Genomic DNA, 19894 nt, shown 5'->3' with positions numbered 1-19894 from the left:
TGCTGCACTGCTGCAATTAAAATGCTAGAGGGACTGTCTATACAGGGAAGAGCTGACGAGCCATGGCAATTATTCACACAATACCTCAACATACCTGAGGAGAGAAAAGGAGAGTGAACTCACAGCACAAGGAAAATACAACGGGCAGGGGTAAGATAGAAACAAGGGTGAAGAAGGGGAGGGTGGGAGATGGTAACATGACTATCAACGCACAAAACAACAATACTATGCAGACCGACTTTAGTTGGGCAGACCAGTACAACTCCCTTGAAAGGATCTTCTACCAGCTTTCCAAACTCCCTTTTGGCCCTCGAGATGGCACACACATGGTCAGCCTAGCGAAAACACACACGGCAGAGACTGGGCATCAGTTGACTTGAAAAAAGACACGCTATGGCTAGGCCAGCAAAGACTAGCTTTATCAGTGAACAAGCCAGCTCAGAAAAGGAGAAAAAGGGAGAGAGGGAAGTGAAATGGAGAGAGCCAGGGAGGAAATAAATTTCATGATCTCAATTTCAATCTTTATTTTGATTCAAGGAATCATAAAAGATTAGATCTAGAAATGGAGTCGACACCTAGCAAGGGAGCACTTCAGTAAGCTTCATCGTGGAGGTTGATATCTCTCGTATTCCTCAACTCCGTCCAAACAGGTGCAAGAAACTAGTGTGACACTAAAGCATTGGTACGGATGTGGTAACTTGGTTGGCAATTTTAAATCTGACATGCACTATGCAGAAGCTGACTGAGGAAGAAAAGGCTCATTAGGGAAGGCGTCTTTGAGTGGGATTAAAGCTATTGCAAAGCTTGATATAAGTAAGGGGGCGGAGTATCTGAAAATGAATAATGTCACAGTGAAGACCTTCGGGTAAACTCTTTCTCAGCACTGAAGGAACGTTAGAAAGCCCCAAACTAAATAGCTTGCATCTGGAATGGAGCAACTAAGAATCATGGGAGGAAGGTGTATAGCTGCCTTGGGGCTCTTAAAAGTATACTCAAATTGTCTGATTCACAAAGGATACTTACACTTTTTTACGTTTGCCAAAAATTGAATTTTAATAGTACATTTACGAGTGCTGAGTGTTGGACCTGAGGTTACCAGTCCACATAGGGTAGCCTGGCACAGAGTAGGAAGGCTAAACTCCAAGGCAAATTGTGTTGTGCTTACATCACTTACTTACAGTAACCCAGCGCCCAGCCACTAAAATAAATAACACCACACCAGTTTAGAAAAATACGGATACCTTTTATGAAAGCTCTTTAAGTAATCTTGTTTCGCTAATCATAAGATGGTACACACGGATCACTGAAATTATATCGACCACAAAAATATCGAGATACATTAATATCGAGGATAAAATATCGAGGGACAAAATATCGACTGGCTATCTTCAAACAGGTAAGTACTAAAATATCGACTCAAAAATATCGAGTTACAAAAATATAGACTGTCAAAATATCGTTTTTTTTAAATGTCTTTAAATTGGGTAAAAACTAATATAATAATACATATATTTAATATAAACTTTGTTAAAATTATTAAATAAATGTAATATTAATAAATAATTAATGTAAATTAAAAAAAATATATAACAAAAATAATACATATATATATATACGAGGAAGGGGCAGAGGAGCAGGACAACAAACCCGCAAGAAAAGAGGCAAGAAGTGGTAGATGAGGGCCTCACCATCATCAATCTCACAGAAAATCCCCTAACATCAGCTGAGGAAGATACCCTAAAGTTAGGGTTAAGCTTCTGTCCAAATCAAAGATTGGAATATACTCAGACACGCATCGACATGTTCAATCTGACTCGGAAAATGAAACTGCATAAATTTCACAAATTGAAGCCACAAACTGAGGGTACAAAGAAAACACGTAAAAAAATCACTACATATCCCACTGATGCATTATCCGTCAAAGATATTAATACAGCGCATGTGTTGGAGGAACTTCGTGCGGAACAGTTTGAAGAGATCAGCGATACTAACGTATCGGGAAGGGAGAATATTGAACAACAATCTCCCATCACAAACTTCAAAGCTCCATCACAATTCAACCCGCAGATGCCTTACGATGCAATTGACACCTTTGCGGACGCTGTTACACAAGAACTTATGCATCATAGACAGTTCACTGTCAAAAGACCGCACAAAAATAACAACTTTACACTGGCTCAATCAGGGATCTTAACCAACCTACAGAACAACAAAGAAATAGTGATTAAACCCTCAGACAAGGGTGGGAACGTTGTTCTTCTAAGCTACAACCAATATCGTAAAGAATCTTTAAAACAACTTGAGGATCCAAAATACTATCAAAGAGCAACTATGGAACAATACAAAGAGAGTATCCGATTGTACCATCTCTTATTGACAAAATGGCGTAATAAATCCATGTTGGATACAGACGAGTTTTTGTTTTTGCGCAATCCAGAACCTGTATTGCCGACCTTCTATCAATTACCGAAGGAACACAAAGACTGTAAAAATCCTCCTGGACGACCCATCGTCTCCTCTAAAGGGAGCTTAACGGAGAATTTATCCATCTATATTGACTCTTTTCTCTCCTCCTTTGTCAATGCCCTACCTTCTTTTGTGAAAGACACTAAAGACTTCAGCAAACAAATTGACCAGGTCATTTGGGACCCATCGTACCTGTTGATTACCTTAGACTTAACCAGTCTCTACACATGTATAGAACATGAACAAGGTGTAGAGGCTGCCAGACATTTTCTAGACACGAGACCAGCCAAATATGCTCTACATGGACAATTTCTGATTGAATGTCTGCAATTTTGCTTGACTAACAACTTTTTCTTGTTTCAGAATGCCCTATTTAAACAACTGAATGGGACCGCGATGGGAACCTGCTTCGCCCCCAGCTACGCGAATCTCTTCGTAGGCTGGTGGGAGGAGCAGGTTGCCCTGAGAGGGGAAAACCTCAAATGGGCTGGTCATATTGTTGTCTGGCGTCGGTATATCGACGACCTTTTCCTGGTGTGGAGGGGCTCCTCCACACAGGCTGAGGAATTTATCTCAGATCTAAACACTAATAATTTGAATCTTAGATTCACAGCGGACATTAGCAAACAGGAAGTGCACTACCTGGATTTAAGAGTCTATATCCATCAAGGCAAATTGGAGACAGGTCTTTATCGCAAGCCAACTGCTGGCAACAGTACCTTGCATTATGAGAGCAGTCACCCCTCTAGTCTGATTCGGAGCATCCCGTATGGGGAACTCCTAAGACTTCGACGGAATTGTTCTTTGGAGTCCGAATTCATTAAAGCGGCACAAGAAAGCATCACTAGATTTCTAGTAAGAGGATACGATAAAACTCTCCTTGATAACACCTATAGGAGAGTCCTGAGAATTCCCAGACAACAACTCCTCACTCAAATGCCCCGCTCTATGGATAATGCGGACTCCAAAAACAATTTCCGCCTGATAACCACGTATTCTGATGAGGTTTCGCAGCTACGATATATCTTGAATAAGAATTGGCACATCTTGAAAACAGATCCTGTCATAGGTAAAGATGTTCCAGAGAAACCCCTCATAACCTTTAGGAAGTCCAAATCCATCAAGGACACCCTGGTACAAAGTCATCTCATGCCACTACCACCTAAAACTACAGGCACACTGAAGGAAATGAAAGGTTTCTTTCCGTGTGGCAAGTGCAAAGCTTGCGATCACAGCAGAAGGACCTTGTCTTTTAATGTACCAGGATTAAACAAACCCAAAATGATAAACAAATTTATCACGTGCACGACACCCTTCGTGGTGTATTGTTTGGTATGCCCTTGTGGTCTTCAATACATCGGAAGCACTGTAAATAGTGTGAAGCTACGAATACTTGAACACCAAAGGGCTATTATGAACAAAGATCCAGCATACCCTGTGGCACGTCATTTTGCCGAGAAACATGGAAGTAATAGGGAGCTATTACGCTATTTCGGCATTGACCATGTACCTGCTAATCCTAGAGGTGGAGACAGATCACTCCGTCTCCGTAGACTTGAATCCAGATTCATTATTGATCTACAAACCAAGAATCCAATGGGACTAAACATAGGTGAAGAACTGACAGTACATCTCGGCAAATAAATAATGAAATAATCTATTTACTTTACTTTCCGTAGTCCGGATCTTGCATGATGAATCCTAAATCCCACATGTCCCTTACAGTATGGTCTTTGCAATCATTTCCTGTCCTTTCCTTACCTCACTTTTCGCAATCTGAATCTTGTTTTTAAATACAGTTTGTAATTTAGCACTTTAGTGAATGATGCACATTGACTTGATGTGATTAGAATGACAAATGCAAATAGAACTATGTTATTCTAACCAGTGTATGAATAAGAATATCTGCGTACACAGATGTATTGCAATCTTTACAGCTTGATTTTCTCACACGCATCAAGAATTTGCATGACCATTCGAATGTTGATTTGTAAATATTACTTGATGTGCTATCTTACTCGTTATTCTCCGGTTAACAATTTATATGTTACCGGAGCTATGCCGATCCACGGCTAGATTGTTTGTATTTCCTATGTCTTTGGAAGCAACTGTGGCAATTGGGCTACGAGAACTATTTCTCTTGGGTTTTACTGCCAGTGCAACGCCGATCCACGGCGATATACGTTAAAGTTTCTGGCAACGGTAATCAGTCAGTACTATACAAATGACTGCTTCATTCATTTTGTAATGATATACGTGGAAACATTGATTGGAGAGTATTATGTTATGTATTTATTTTGTTTAGCATATATACTCGTTTCTATCATGTATAGTACAACATGTCTGTCACATTTAACCCATTTTTTGATCACCGTAAGAAACGCTGAAACTCGATGGTGTATGTATTTTTAGTCCACCTTTTGTTTCTGTGATTTGCTTTAAACAAGCGTCACTTAGTTAATGCCGGCGACACTGAGGAAGGACTATTGTCCGAAACGCGTCTGTCTTCTTCGTTGCCGTGTGAAGAATAAACACCTTTTGTCAAACCTGGAGTGCTTTCATCCTCTTTCCAGGACGGGAGGGAGTTCAGGAGCTTTCATATATATATATATATATATAAAAACATATTATTAAATAAACATATATAATATTTTTACCGTAGCTTAGCAAAATGGTTAAAATGTATTGTAACAACTCTAGTGAGTTCAACAGTAGCAAAAGCGTTGTATAGCGTATGGGTAAAATTTACTATTCCCACTCCAGTGGGTGCAACAGTAGGGAAAGCGTTGGATAGCGTAGGGGTAAAAATTACTATTACAACTCCAGTGGGTGCAACAGTAGGGAAAGCGCTGGATAGCGTAGGGGTATAAATTACTATTCCCACTCCAGTGGGTGCAACAGTAGGGAAATGCTGGATAGCGTAGGGGTTAAAATTACTATTCCCACTCCAGTGGGTGCAACAGTAGGGAAAGCGCTGGATAGCGTAGGGGTAAAAATTACTATTCCCACTCCAGTGGGTGCAAAAGTAGGGAAAGTGCTGGATAGCGTAGGGGTTAAAATTACTATCCCCACTCCAGTGGGTGCAACAGTAGGGAAAGCGCTGGATAGCGTAGGGGTTAAAATTACTATTCCCACTCCAGTGGGTGCAACAGTAGGGAAAGCGCTGGATAGCGTAGGGGTTAAAATTACTATTCCCACTCCAGTGGGTGCAACAGTAGGGAAAGCGCTGGATAGCGTAGGGGTAACAATTACTATTCCCACTCCAGTGGGTGCAACAGTAGGGAAAACGTTTGATAGCGTAGGGGTTAAATTCACTATTCCCACTCCAGTTGGTGCAACAGTAGGGAAAGCGCTGGAAAGCGTAGGGGTAAAGATTACTATTCCCACTCCAGTGGGTGCAACAGTAGGGAAAGCGTTGGATAGCGTAGGGGTTAAATTTACTATTCCCACTCCAGTGGGTGCAACAGTAGGGAAAGCGTTGGATAGCGTAGGGGTAAAAATTACTATTCCCACTCCAAAGAGTGCAACAGTAGGGAAAGCGTTGGATAGCGTAGGGGTAAAGATTTCTATTCCCTCTCCAGTGGGTGCAACAGTAGGGAAAGCGTTTGATAGCGTTGTGGTAAAAATTACTATTCCCACACCAGTGGGTGCAACAGTAGAGAAAACGATTAATAGCATAGGGGTAAAAATTACTATTCCCACTCCAGTGAGTGCAACAGTAGAAAAAGTAAAAACTTAATAAATAAATATAATTAATAGAAATATTATTACCAATTAAATTTAATTTCCAATACCAATTACTTTTATTTACCAAATACATTTTATTTAATGGACATTTATTAATTAATTTACAATTTTAATTAATTTACATAATTAATTAGTTATTATTAAATTACTTCCCACCCTATCCCCCTATAAACTCACAACGCACTACAGAAAAAAAGTTACTAAATATTAATTATTCATCAATTAAATATTTATAATTATTTACCAATGATATTTTAAATAATTACCAATTAATAATTAATTAACAATTAATATTAATTTACATAATTAATTAATTATATTTAAATTACTCCCCACCCTATTCCCCTATAAACCCACAACCCGCTACAGAAAATAATTTAATAGAAAATAATGATTTATCAATTATTCAATTATAATTATTTACCAATTAATTTTTAATTATTTACCAATTAATAATTAATTAACAATTATAAATATTTTACATAATTTATTAATTATATTTAAATTACTTCCCACCCTATTCCCTATAAACCCACAACACGCAACAGAAAATAATTTACTACAAATTAATTATTGATCAATTAATCAATTATTATTAATTACCAATTATATTTTAATTAATTAACATTTAATATTTAATTAACAATTACAATTATATTACAGATTTAATTAATTATAAGTAAATTACTTCCCACCCTATTCCCCTATAAACCCACAACCCGCTACAGATTTATATTACACAATTACTACAAATTATTAAAAACGTACCTTATTATCGATTTTTTTGTTGTATATATTCTATCTAGTCGATATTATGTCTAGTCTATATTTTTGATTCGATATTTTGGCTATTAATATCGATATTACTCGATATTTTTGTAGTCTATATTATGTCTGGTCGATATTTTGTCTAGTCTATATTTTTACCTCGATATTATGTCCAGTCGATATTTTGGAATCAATATTATGTCTGTATACCGGTACACACATTAGGCATTTTTCCCCATTGATTCTCTGTATCAATATAGTCTCAGCAGTACATTGGCCCCCAGAATCAATAGATCAAACAATTACACTTGTTACTTTCAATTAGGCCATCTCCAGGTTGTTTGGATAAAGGTTAAATAAGTCAACATTCCACATAACATCAGATTAGCGAATTCATGCAATAGGTCAATTTGGAGATCACCTTGAAAACTTATTTAGCTGAATTAGCCTAGGTGAATGCTCAGCAGGTGTCAAATTTATTCTCCTTTCCCCCCCTCCTCTGTCTGGATGAGAGCGGTAGGAAAATCAGCTGGAATCTTACAGGGACTCAGAGGACCTGAAACACACTGGCCCCCTTGTACCACTTTACTAATCAGCCAGCGATAATGCTAGATCGCGTAGTTATCAAGTCACAATTCGTATAGTCCTGCTAGATGGGGCTCCTCTGGCCAGCCCACAGTTTCATTAGGGTTTCTCCAGTCAGACCAACCACCAGGACCTGAGGCGTAGGTTTCTGTTGTCAAGTCCCTTATCAGCCCCCAAATTCCTACTTACTTGGGCTAGGACCGCTTATGTTCCAAGTGAACCGTCTCCGGCAGCTCAAATAGCTTACATCTCACCACCAACACAGGTATCCCACGTCTACTCCCTCGCAGGCCAGGCCGCTCCGCATCAGAGCCTGCAGGGAAGGGAGGACGCACTCGCTGACTGCACCGCTGATTCCACCTCACCTCAGCTCCTCACCAAGGCGCCTCAGTCGATTCGCGGCAGCTCCGCGCTTCTGGGCCTGCGTGGGTGATCAGTGACTTCAGCGCGGCGGCGCCTCTCTCCTCAGGCAGTCGGCAGGCCCTCCTCCGGTCCCGCCCGCCAGCAGCTAACTCCTCGACGTTACTCCGCCCCCTGTGAGTAGTGTTTCCCCCTCTAGGGGGCCTGCACAAATATGGGACTTTACCTCTTCACCTCACCGCTGACTCCGTTTCCACCTCAAAGCAGCAGCGGCCCCCGGAGCGCCCCCTTTACCGGCTCTTACTTCCACCCTTCAGTAGTGAGCCTGCTCGACCCCCTGGGACACCACCAGAATCACAGCCGCGGTCCAAGCTGCTCCCACTACAGTGATCACGCTAGCCACCAACTTGTCTCCGGGGAAGAAGATGACTTCCCGGCAGCGCTTCACAGCCCAGGTGAGAGGTGACAGGAGGGGTACAGGAGCAGGTTTATTTTAGGATGCAGACGGGTGAAAAGTTCCCTCAGTCCTATCCCTGCCTTTCGAAGCTCCTGATAGTTCTTTGGTCAGCTTTTCCTCCACCGGATAACGGGGCAGAACTCTCACTCAGCTCAACCCCTTCCCAGCGATCTCACAGGTCCACCCCAGTGTCAGGGGTAAGTTCCTATTAACTCGTGAGGACCCTATGTCCAGGTTCATCCGAGTATAAATAAGTAGGGCCAGGTCTATGGTTAGAGGGACGGTGACAGCAGTAAGGAAGCAACCCTTAAAGTAAGAAGTCAACCCTCTGAGTGTCCTAACCCCCTAGCGCCACAGCCTGCACTCCGACTGGCTCTTAGGTGACAAAATGGCCGCCCAGGTACTGGCCTTATATACCCTAGGTCCAGTTCACTGGAATGGGCCAGAAGGTTCTAGATTCCATTCACTAGTCTATGGGCCAGTCTGTGAGGTAAAAGTCTTTGGCAGTTGGCAGCCACCATTTTGTAGTTGAATTCCTCACTATCACCTCCATTATAAATGAACACCTGTGCCCCTTTTCTATGGTGTAAAAAAAATAATAATGGGGCACCCAGAGCTCTAAGGATAACACCAATTAAAATATAGTGGACACAAAAATGAAAGAAAATTAGGAGGCAAAAAGGAGGAGGAGAAAAAAAAAATAGGAGGGACCAGCCAAAGGGCTGACAGGTCTAACACTGAGGCTCTGCAGTAGGTGCAGAGCACTCCGCACATAAAAAGATACGACATTGCTATCTTTTTATATGCGGAGTTCTTCCTATTAAAATGTTTTGTGAAGTACAAAGCAAATGTAAACTTACACAAAAGTGTAAGTTTACCTTTGTGAATCAGGCCCAAAGAGATCATCTCAGAAGCTTGCCCTACAGAATTGTGTCAGTCCTTGACTGATTGCCAGATCACTGCACCTCATTTGCCAACTTTGTCTCAAACACCTAGACAGCTAAACAAATTGTGAACCAAAAGGGAAAGGGCATTGAGTGAACATAACATAAATATCTGCCCAATCTAGTACCCTATTCCCCCACCCCACCAACCCCACTCCAGTTGCAGATCCCCCTAAGGATTGAAACAAAGGGAGAAATTCTAGGACAGTAAATTAAAGGGAAAGGGCCAGAAGTCCAATGATGGGTAGACCTCCATGGCCCGTACTCAAATTGTCTGGTAGTCAGGACGATTCTAGGTTTTGCATCAGTAGGGACTCCCACAAAGGTGCTCAAGGTACAAGTTACTGTGGTCACAGACCAGAGTTCTCAACTAAGCACAGACACCCACCTGGTATTATGGACTATTTTCAGTAGTGAAAAGGGGCTCTTTGGTCAGCATCACCATGGTGGACTCCAAAAATATGTACAGCAAGGAGTACTATCGAGGGCTGATTCTTCAACAAGAGCTTGGCGTTGGGAAATACACAGGTGTCCCTTGTCCCTCAATGACCCATCCAATGGACGATAGAATCATGACTGGATGACTATTCACTGGCACAGCAGTTGTACCTCACAGTATTGGGAAGGACCACTTGATCTACACTAAGAAGGTGTTGCAGGTCAACCAATGAGCTTGGCCTACCAATAGGCATTGACGCGCTTGCCTTGGACTTGAAGCAGGTGGCATGATTCAGGACATTTTTGTGAGAGGCTCTCCCACTGCCCAAGCCCACGTGAATCCTTCACTGTATCAAAGTCCTAGCTATCTTTTGGTTGTGTGTATTAGTGGATTGGCCACAAAGGGGTCTATGTCCCAGCCTATTCCCTGGAGGTCTATTTGACACTTCTCCCCAAACCATCCATTTTACCTTGGTGTTTAACTTTTTATTGAATTGCATTGGTGATATTTACCTGTTTCCATAACCGTTGACAAGTTTATTAATTTTGTTTAATTTTGCTAGATTGTGTTTTTAAAGTATTCTCCTTTTACTTAAAGATTAAACATTTCTACCCAGATTTATTTCATATGTGAGTAGTTGTTTGGATGGTATTTGGAGGATTATCATGTTTCTCGGGCTAAGCTACTAATGTGAGCCAAGTTAGCAGTTATTGAAACATTGTAACCTCTGGGGGTCTTAGATGTGGACAGGGAGTACACCAGCCTCTGTTCCCATCAAGATGTTGGTAACCTCCCACCAGAGCCTAGAAGTCAGATCCCTGGATACCCTTCTGCTTAGTGCATCAGCCTGTACTGCATACAAATCACAATGTCTGGTAAAGCATCTTTGTTTGTTACCAGAGATGGTGCTCAGTGAATCTCACTGACCATAGTCTCAAACATTCCAGGCAAGGACTTTGGCATTTTATAAAATGATGATGAAGTCTCCAAAGAAAGGCATTTGTGTTCTGCTGTCTGTCTGTCTGTCTCCAATGCTTCTTCACCATCGGTTCTCTGAGCTCAATGACTCTTCCATTCCAGAGGATCATCTTGTAGAGAAGATAAGTTGCTCGTCCATTTCAGAGCGGATGTGTGAGTGCCAACCGGGCATGTTCTGCGTCACCCCCGTCAGGAGCACCTGCGCAAGATGCCGACCGCACTCAAAATGTCCACCTGGTTCTGGAGTCAGAAACAAAGGTAAAGGCTTCATATATTTGACATTTTTGCTGTTGGATCGGTGGTAGCAGCAGATAAAAAAAAAAGGGAGAACACTTATTATTCATAGTTTTGCGCATCATATAATTTATCCTATGGTTTTGGTCCCCAGTAGATGTCCCTAGTCTCCTGTGATGTGTAAAGACATACATTGATAGCCCCTCGCTCACTGGTGATACTGCATGGCTTGTTTTTGTTATTTGTAAAGGTACCGCCCAAAAGAACACAGTCTGTGAAAAGTGCTCACCTGGAACTTTCTCCAACACCTCCTCCACAGAAGCGTGCCTACTGCCCACAGGGTGAGTAATCAGCAAACAACACCCACTTATAGTGATTGTGACCGCTTGCTATTGTTTTCACTATAGGACCAAGCACGATTGCTTTCTTATTTGGCAATTTTATAGGAATTGTTTACAGCTGTTTCTTTTTGCTATGTGATGCTTGCCCCTTTGGAGAAGCAGCGAGCGAGGGCGAGATCCTTGTTTTGGACACATGGTCACATCTACGTTTCTGTTCATTTTAGTGAGATTTCTTACTGCTGACGTTTTAGGGCATGAGTGCTATGCCGTTTGTTGCGGGACATGGGGCTCTTGTGTTCTGCCTGCATAAGGATGTGCGCTTTGTGCTCTGTTCATTTAGGGGCTGGGATGGCTGGGGGCGTCTCCTGTCGTGCTTTCTTTATTGTCAATCCTATATTTGGATTGGAGAAGCTCTGTATGCGGCACATTTTGTTGGTGGAGGGGTAGGTCTGGGTACAGGGTGACGGGTATGGAATCTGGTGCATTGTCCGTTTAGAGGGCGAGGGGCTCCTGCGTGCAGGAGTGAGGTTGGGCATGGAGTGTGGTGCATTGTCTCTTTAGGGGCTGAGGAGCTTCTGCGTGCAGGAGTGAGGTTGGGCATGGAGTGTGGTGCATTGCTGTTTAGGGGACGATGGGCTCCTGTATGCAGGGGTGAGGTTGGATATGGAGTGTGCTGCATTGTCAGTTTGAGGGGTGAGGGGGTCCTCGGTGCAGGGGTGAGGGTGGGTATGCAGTGTGGTGCATTATCTGTTTAGGAGGCGAGGGGCTCCTGCATGCAGGGGTGAGGGTGGGTATGCAGTGTGGTGCATTGCTGTTTAGGGGCTGAGGCGCTTCTGCGTGCCAAAGTATGGTTGGACATGGAGTGTGGTGCATTGCTGTTTAGGGACGAGGGGCTCCCGGGTGCAGGGGGGAGGGTGTCTATGCAATGTGGTGCATTATCTGTTTAGGGGCTGAGGAGGTTCTGCATGCAGGAGTGAGGTTGTGCATGGAGTGTGGTGCATTGCTGTTTAGGGGATGAGGGGCTCCTGCATGCAGGGGTGAGGTTAGGTATGAAGAGTGCTGCATTGTCTGTTCGAGGGGTGAGGGGCTCCTCGGTGCAGGGGTGAGGGTGGGTATGCAGTCTGGTGCATTGTTTGTTTGAGGTGCGAGGGGCTCCTGGGTGCAGGAGTGAGTTTGGGTATGCAGTGTGGTGCATTGTCTGTTCGAGGGGTGAGAGGCTCCTCTGTGCAGGGGTGAGGTTAGGTCTGGAGAGTGGTGCATTGTCTCTTTAGGGGCTGAGGAGCTTCTGCGTGCAGGAGTGAGGTTAGGTCTGGAGAGTGGTGCATTGTCTGTTTATGGGACGAGGGGCTTCTCGGTGCAGGGGTGAGGTTAGGTCTGGAGAGTGGTGCATTTTCTGTTTATGGGACGAGGGGCTTCTCGGTGCAGGGGTGAGGTTAGGTCTGGAGAGTGGTGCATTGTCTGTTTATGGGACGAGGGGCTTCTCGGTGCAGGGGTGAGGTTAGGTCTGGAGAGTGGTGCATTGTCTGTTTATGGGACGAGGGGCTTCTCGGTGCAGGGGTGAGGTTAGGTCTGGAGAGTGGTGCATTGTCTCTTTAGGGGCTGAGGAGCTTCTGCGTGCAGGAGTGAGGTTAGGTATGGAGAGTGGTGCATTGTCTGTTTATGGGACGAGGGGCTTCTCGGTGCAGGGGTGAGGTTAGGTCTGGAGAGTGGTGCATTTTCTGTTTATGGGACGAGGGGCTTCTCGGTGCAGGGGTGAGGTTAGGTCTGGAGAGTGGTGCATTGTCTGTTTATGGGACGAGGGGCTTCTCGGTGCAGGGGTGAGGTTAGGTCTGGAGAGTGGTGCATTGTCTGTTTATGGGACGAGGGGCTTCTCGGTGCAGGGGTGAGGTTAGGTCTGGAGAGTGGTGCATTGTCTGTTTATGGGACGAGGGGCTTCTCGGTGCAGGGGTGAGGTTAGGTCTGGAGAGTGGTGCATTGTCTGTTTATGGGACGAGGGGCTTCTCGGTGCAGGGGTGAGGTTGGGTATGCAGTGTGGTGCAATGTCTGTTTAGGGGGCGAGGGGCTTCTCGGTGCAGGGGTGAGGTTGGGTATGCAGTGTGGTGCAATGTCTGTTTAGGGGGCGAGGGGCTTCTCGGTGCAGGGGTGAGGTTGGGTATGCAATGTGGTGCAATGTCTGTTTAGGGGGCGAGGGGCTTCTCGGTGCAGGGGTGAGGTTGGGTATGCAGTGTGGTGCAATGTCTGTTTAGGGGGCGAGGGGCTTCTCGGTGCAGGGGTGAGGTTGGGTATGCAGTGTGGTGCAATGTCTGTTTAGGGGGCGAGGGGCTTCTCGGTGCAGGGGTGAGGTTGGGTATGCAGTGTGGTGCAATGTCTGTTTAGGGGGCGAGGGGCTCCTGCATGTTGCTTATTTTTAGGTTGCAGTTGGTTTTGGGGGAATCTGCGGTCAGGGTTTTTTCTTAGTTGGGGAGGGGAGCTTCTGAGGGTTGCTTCTTTCAGGGCGAAGATCCTGTGAGCTGAGGATTCAGATAAATGCTGAGTTGCTCCAGGGGCACCTGTGTGCTGTTTGATTCATGTTTAGCAAGGGGCTCCCCTGTTTCTGGGTAGAGGTGGCACAGGGATTCTATGTACTGCTCATCTGAGAAGTGCTTCTTGTTGAGGGAGAGGAAGGTACAAGGGTCCTAGTTGAGATATAATGTGCTCACTACTTGTTTGCTTGTTTCACAGTAGGTAGCAGTGATGAGAGATGATACCAGATGGAGCTTGTTTTTCAAAGGGGCTTATGTGTGCATGTGTGCCCATGGTTGATGAGGACTCTTATGTGCTTGGTGAAGGGATCCTGGGGGCGACTCTTTGATGCTTCTTTGTGGAACAATGGAAACCAGGTGCTGATTGTCATGTCATTCTTTATCACCCAGCCCCTAATCAAGTTCTACTCTTGTTGATACAAAGTTTGCCAGCTTTTACATTTAGTGCATGTACTCTTAATTCATATGTAAAATATCATCATATTTGTTTAGTGCCTCCAGCTTGTTATCGGTAACTTTATTGAAGTCTTCCATAGTGTAACATTCTCCCACCCAAGGGACTCACCAATGACTCTGCCACACACAGAGATAAGTATAACACGCTTCATTCTTCTGTGGGTAACTGCAAACTCAACATGCTTATGTCACAGTTCATGAAGTCCATCAGGAGCCACAAAAAGGTTCCATTATTACTTGCTCACACAACACTACATCTCCCCCATTGTTAAATATTTTTTTTTAATTATTTACAAATATGTACAATTAGAGCTATTCAATGAGTCTTCGTGGCACGTGGATCACATGTCCCAACCATGTCTGCGGAAACTGGGGACCTGCAGTAGAAGTGTCCATGACTGGCGTTGGTGATGGAAAGACAGCACCAGTCGGGTTCTTTGCTTGCCTTTTGTGACCCAGTCTCTGCAATGATATAAGTGGCTAATGAGCAATGAACCACATGTCTGCAACGCAAGGAATCTTACGTAATGGACATTCCAGGACCCTGGGTAGTCACCATGGGTCATTTGCTGGTCACAACATGAAATGGTTCAGCATTGAAATGAGCATCAGACTTTCGGTTTCTATGCTGATGTACAAGAACTCGATCTGTGACATCTCATGCATGTCGACCCTTATCTGCATAGGCTTTCATTTACCTCTTATGATCCAAGTCTTTCATGTGTGTTTCTTCCTCAGTATTTGCTCTTTCTACTGTTGGTCCATTGAGGTGACTTGGTTTTCATGGCTCTCCTGATCACTGTGTTTGAGTGAGGGGCTGAAAGATAAGCGAGAAGGGGGAAATTTAGAACAGCTTAGAGTCGTGCTTTTCTAATGCAGCATGCTGGACAGCTTTCTTTGGAGTACTCTTGAAACGTTCGACAAGGCCTTTGGCATGTGGCCACAGAGGAGTGCTTTTCTGATGCTTCACATTAAGATGACTGAGAAAGAATTTGAATTCCAGACTTTTGAAAGGTGGGGCGATGTCAGACTTTAAAATCGCAGGAACACCCCAGGTCACAAAGATGCTGTCTAATCTCTTAATGACACGTTCTTGAGTGATAGATGAAGCTCTTCAATCAGTGGAAAAATGGAATGTTTATCAACGATTGCCATCAGGTGTTGCCCGTTGTTAATAGAATCGAAGAAGTCCACTGCAATTCGTTCCCATGCATGTCTTCATACATCTGACATGCTTAAGGGGTGTTGAGTTGTTTAGATGACAGGTAATTGAATAGATGACATGCCTTTAATTCCTTTTCAACGCTCTCGTGGAGATGTGGAATCCAGACTCAGTCTCTGAGAGCTCATTTGGTGTTCTGTATGGGCCACGATGTTCTGCATGGGCCACTTCAACTATCTGTTGTTGAGCACTCTCTGGAAGGACAATTCTGAGCCCTTGTAGAATAATACCTTTGTGAGTAATGGACAGTTAATGTTTGACATTCCTAAAATGTTGATATTCTCTGTCACTGGTAAGAGGTTGAGGGTGCTGGTACCAAGACTCATGTGTAATGTCTTTCAGCTTCCGCATGCCACTATCTTGACTTGTGACAGTGACAATTTGATCTACCAAAATGGCACCTGGAGTGCTTGATTTCACTATGAAATTTGTGTAGGCTGCAGCCATCTTAAAATGGCTACCAGGGCATTGTAGAGGCACTTGTGAAAAGTAGTCGGCAGGGTTCTGATCTTTCCCTGGATGATGCACAATGGTGTAGTTGTACTCTTGCAATCGCAGACCCCAATGTTCAATGCATGGAGTCATTTTTGCTTTTGGATTTCCAAAGATAGTCTGTAATGCTTGATGATCGGTCACAAGCATGAAACGCTTCCCATACAAGAATACGTCGAAATGTTCACAAGCCCAAGCCACTGCCAAGCTCTCTTTCTTAGGTTGTCAGTAAGCACATTCACTTTAGGACAAACTTCAGCTGGCGTACGCCACAATACATCTTTGAGCATTTGGGTGTCTGCTGTGCTGTGCAAGGATGGCGCACAACCCGACAGGGCTAGTATCAACAACAACCGCAAAATGAAGCTTTGGATCAACATATGCTATTTCAGTAGCATTCTCAATAGCTTGCTTGATTTTCCGCAAGCATTGCTCGCATTCATGTGACCAAAGAAAAGAAACATTCCTTCTAGTCAAGTCTCTTAATGGTGCACTGACAGTGGCAAAGTCTCGTAGAGCAATATCTGGCCATGACGAGGAATGAACATAACATGGAAACCTCTTGTGGGGACTGGCAGTTGTCAATGCTTGCACTTAAGCAAGATCAGGTGTCAAGCCCCCATCAGAAATGATATGGCCAAATTATTTAAACTTTGTCTTACGGAGCTCTCATTTCTCAGCAATCAAAGTTAAACCAGCATCAGGGAGCAATTGGCCCACTTGAGTGAGAGCATTGTCTTGCTCTTTCTGTGTAGCTCCAAAAACCAACATGTCATCACTGTAATTGAAAGCATGCATGACATGCTGTATGATAGGTTGAATGACATCTTTGAATAGCTCTGCAGCTGAGGACACACCAAAACTTAGCCTCTTGTAACGGAACAGACCACAATGTGTATAAAAGGTTGTGATGTACCTGCACTTCTCCTCGAGTTCCAACTAATGACATCCTTAATTCGGATGTATGACGTTACAACGCATGCTTTTACCACGCATGCTGTTACAACGCAGTTTTTACAACGTAAACCTTTACAGCGCATAGCGCTTTGGGGTGCTGGATAGTGAATAGTTTAATTTACTATTCCAACTCCAGTCCCCTTAGACACTAGCGAAGGTGTTGGATAGTAAATTAAATCTATTCCCTATCCTAGAGCGCCCCCCCAGCGCAACGCGTTGTAATGGTTTTCGTTGTAAAACCTGCGTTGTCAAAGCACTGCATTGTAAAAGTTTCGTTGTAAAGGATGTTTCCCCTTAATTCAGATCCAGGCGAGAGAATACCTTTGTCCCATTCAAGTGTGTTATCATGTTTGCAATGTGCGGACCTGGATGTCATTCTCTTTCAATGCCCTTGTTTGCTTGCAGCATATCAACTCAGATGCTTACATCTCGTTCACTGCTCTTTTTGGGTACTACCACTATGAGAGAAAGAAATGTAGTTGGACCAGTAGACCACTCAATTATATAGAGCTTGAGTAAGGATTCAAATCCCTTTTCAACAACTCCCTGTAAGTGAAAGGCAATTTGTCTGTGTCTTTGAGCAATAGGACGGATGTCCTCATCAATGTGATATTGGACTTTCATAGTTGTGAAACAACAAATGGAACTGACTTACTATTTAGTGATGAGCATTGATGTTATAGTTCACGGATATCAGGCCCATATCAGTGGCTGTGCTGAAGCTGAGTAAACAGGGCCTTGATGACTGGGTGCTTGTACTTTTGTTTGCTTATGCTTCATCTTAGCCCCAAATAAACCTAGACTTTTTAGGGAAGTTGATGCAACCCACGTGTACACTTTAGTTTTTGATGCCGTAAGTCAGGGCACTGGAGAAAGTTAATTTTATTTCTCATCAGGCATAATATTTATTGATGCGTCACTATTCATAATGAAAGATATTGAGCAACCATTGACCTTTAATGTAATCTTCAGAACAATGTTTGAATGACTTTGGTGGTTTGCCATGTCAGTTTCTGTTGGGCCTTTTTTCCCCTCGCAGGCACATAGTCCAACATGCGCATGCCTCTCTGAGCTGAACATCAACATGGCACATCCCCCTTCTTCACTTTCACTTGATATTTACACAGATGAATTATTTAACAAAGATTTAGATGTCAACCAATTTTGTTTGGTAATGCAGGCAGCAGTGTGGGCAATTGGAGCTGCACCAGTGTGTTTAATTCTCATATATGTATAGTAGAGATGCCCAACTTCCCGTGACCCCACAGCTAAGAAGTCACAAATATAAGAGAAAAAACTTTCTCTCAAAGTAATTAGGTTCTGAAAAGGAGCATACAATTGAACGTACTACCTTCATTAATTATGCACAAGCATGTAATTAAACATCTTTTTGATACAAAATGTTATGGGATCCACAAAATACATGCAAAAAAGGAGTGAAAGGAGTCCTGAGATTTCTTTTTTTCAATTAATCTTTATTTGTAGTCAAATGCATCAGCCCAGCCAACGCGTTTCTTCCAACATGGACTTCATCAGGGCTGAAAAAACAATAATAAAACGTACGTCACTTAAAATATCTCAAATACACCAAAAGGTTAGTAAAACCTAGGTGCAAAGACTAAATCGACATGAAACACATAAACAGCCAAAAACAAATCAACCTTTGAATGAACAAACATCAATAATCCAAGAGAATTGTTATCTGTTGCAATTTGAAAACTTTAAGACTAACAATGGAAACTATGTTGTATTATCCATGTCTGACTTTTAGTTTAGTAATTGGAGTCATTTTTTTAAAATCATAATGCTGCTGTGTTTCATTAACAAATCAATTGTTATTTGTAAATATTAAATTGAGATTGTATATGGGCAAGGAGTCTTTGATGAGAGGTAACAATTCTCTTGGATTATTGATGTTTGTTCATTCAAAGGTTGATTTGTTTTGGCTGGTTTTATATTTCCTGTCTATCTAGTCCTTTGCGCCTAGGTTTTACAAACCTTTTGGCGTATTTGAGATATTTTAAGTGACGCACGTTTTATTATTGCTTTTTCAGCCCTGATGAAGTCTATGTTGGCTTGGCTGATGAATATGACTACAAATAAGGAATAATTGAAAACAAGAAATCTCAGGACTCCCTGCACTCCTTTTTTGCATGTATTTTGTGGATCCCATAACATTTTGTATAAAAAATATGTTTAATTGCATAATTAATGAAGGTATTATGTTCACTTGTATGCTCCTTTTCAGAACCCAATTTGGTTTTGTGTCGATGTGCATCAGCTAATGTGGTCGCTTGGCCATATGGGTGTACATCAAATGTCACTTCTGGAATGTTCAATTGGCCACTTTATCTTCTTGCGTGACACACCTACTTTTTCTCTCACTTTGCACACCATCACAGAATGGTTCTCCTTTCCATAACCTATGCATATCTGCTCAAAGTCGGGACATTTACCTTCATGTGGAAATGAAAATCCATACCTGAAACACAACTTCTTTTCTGTGGAGAATTCACTCTGTTTTGCTCTGCCTTGTGCTTGGCTTGTTTCTCACATTCATGACTAACTCATTCTGAGCACCTCCTGCCTGCATGTCAGCAGCTTGTTGATCAGCAAGGTCTTCGGTGCTTGCAGCCAATAGAACTTGCTTCAAACTAAGTATTTCTCTCAGCATTCGTCATCTCAACAAATCTGACAGGCATTTGTCAATCACTCTGATGCATATAGCTTCCTCATTAATAAATTCATTGAACTTACAGTGTTTGAGCGTATCCAGTCTCTCAACAAACTTGTCTATGGTCTCACCAGCTGTCTGTCTTTCCCGAGTAAAGATGTATTTTTTGCAATCTACATTTGACTGTATGTCATTTTGCCAGCTCGCACAATTTTCTTTATGAATTATTTCATGCCTTCACCAGCAAGATTC

General features: G+C 43.0%; 1 protein-coding gene across 1 annotated transcript in view; it reads left to right on the top strand.

Moving 5' to 3' along the window:
* Positions 1-19894, top strand: part of TNFRSF8 (TNF receptor superfamily member 8) — a 258101-nt gene that overhangs the window by 110506 nt on the left and 127701 nt on the right. Inside the window, exons 5-6 of the mRNA XM_078640895.1 lie at positions 10847-11002; positions 11229-11319. Of these exons, the coding sequence (XP_078497021.1) occupies positions 10847-11002; positions 11229-11319 (247 nt within the window). The remainder of the gene's footprint in view (positions 1-10846; positions 11003-11228; positions 11320-19894) is intronic.

Source organism: Lissotriton helveticus, chromosome 5_1 (genome assembly GCF_964261635.1).
Source record: "Lissotriton helveticus chromosome 5_1, aLisHel1.1, whole genome shotgun sequence".
In the NCBI taxonomy this organism is placed as follows: domain Eukaryota; kingdom Metazoa; phylum Chordata; class Amphibia; order Caudata; family Salamandridae; genus Lissotriton; species Lissotriton helveticus.
This window is presented reverse-complemented; position numbering and strand designations above follow the sequence as displayed.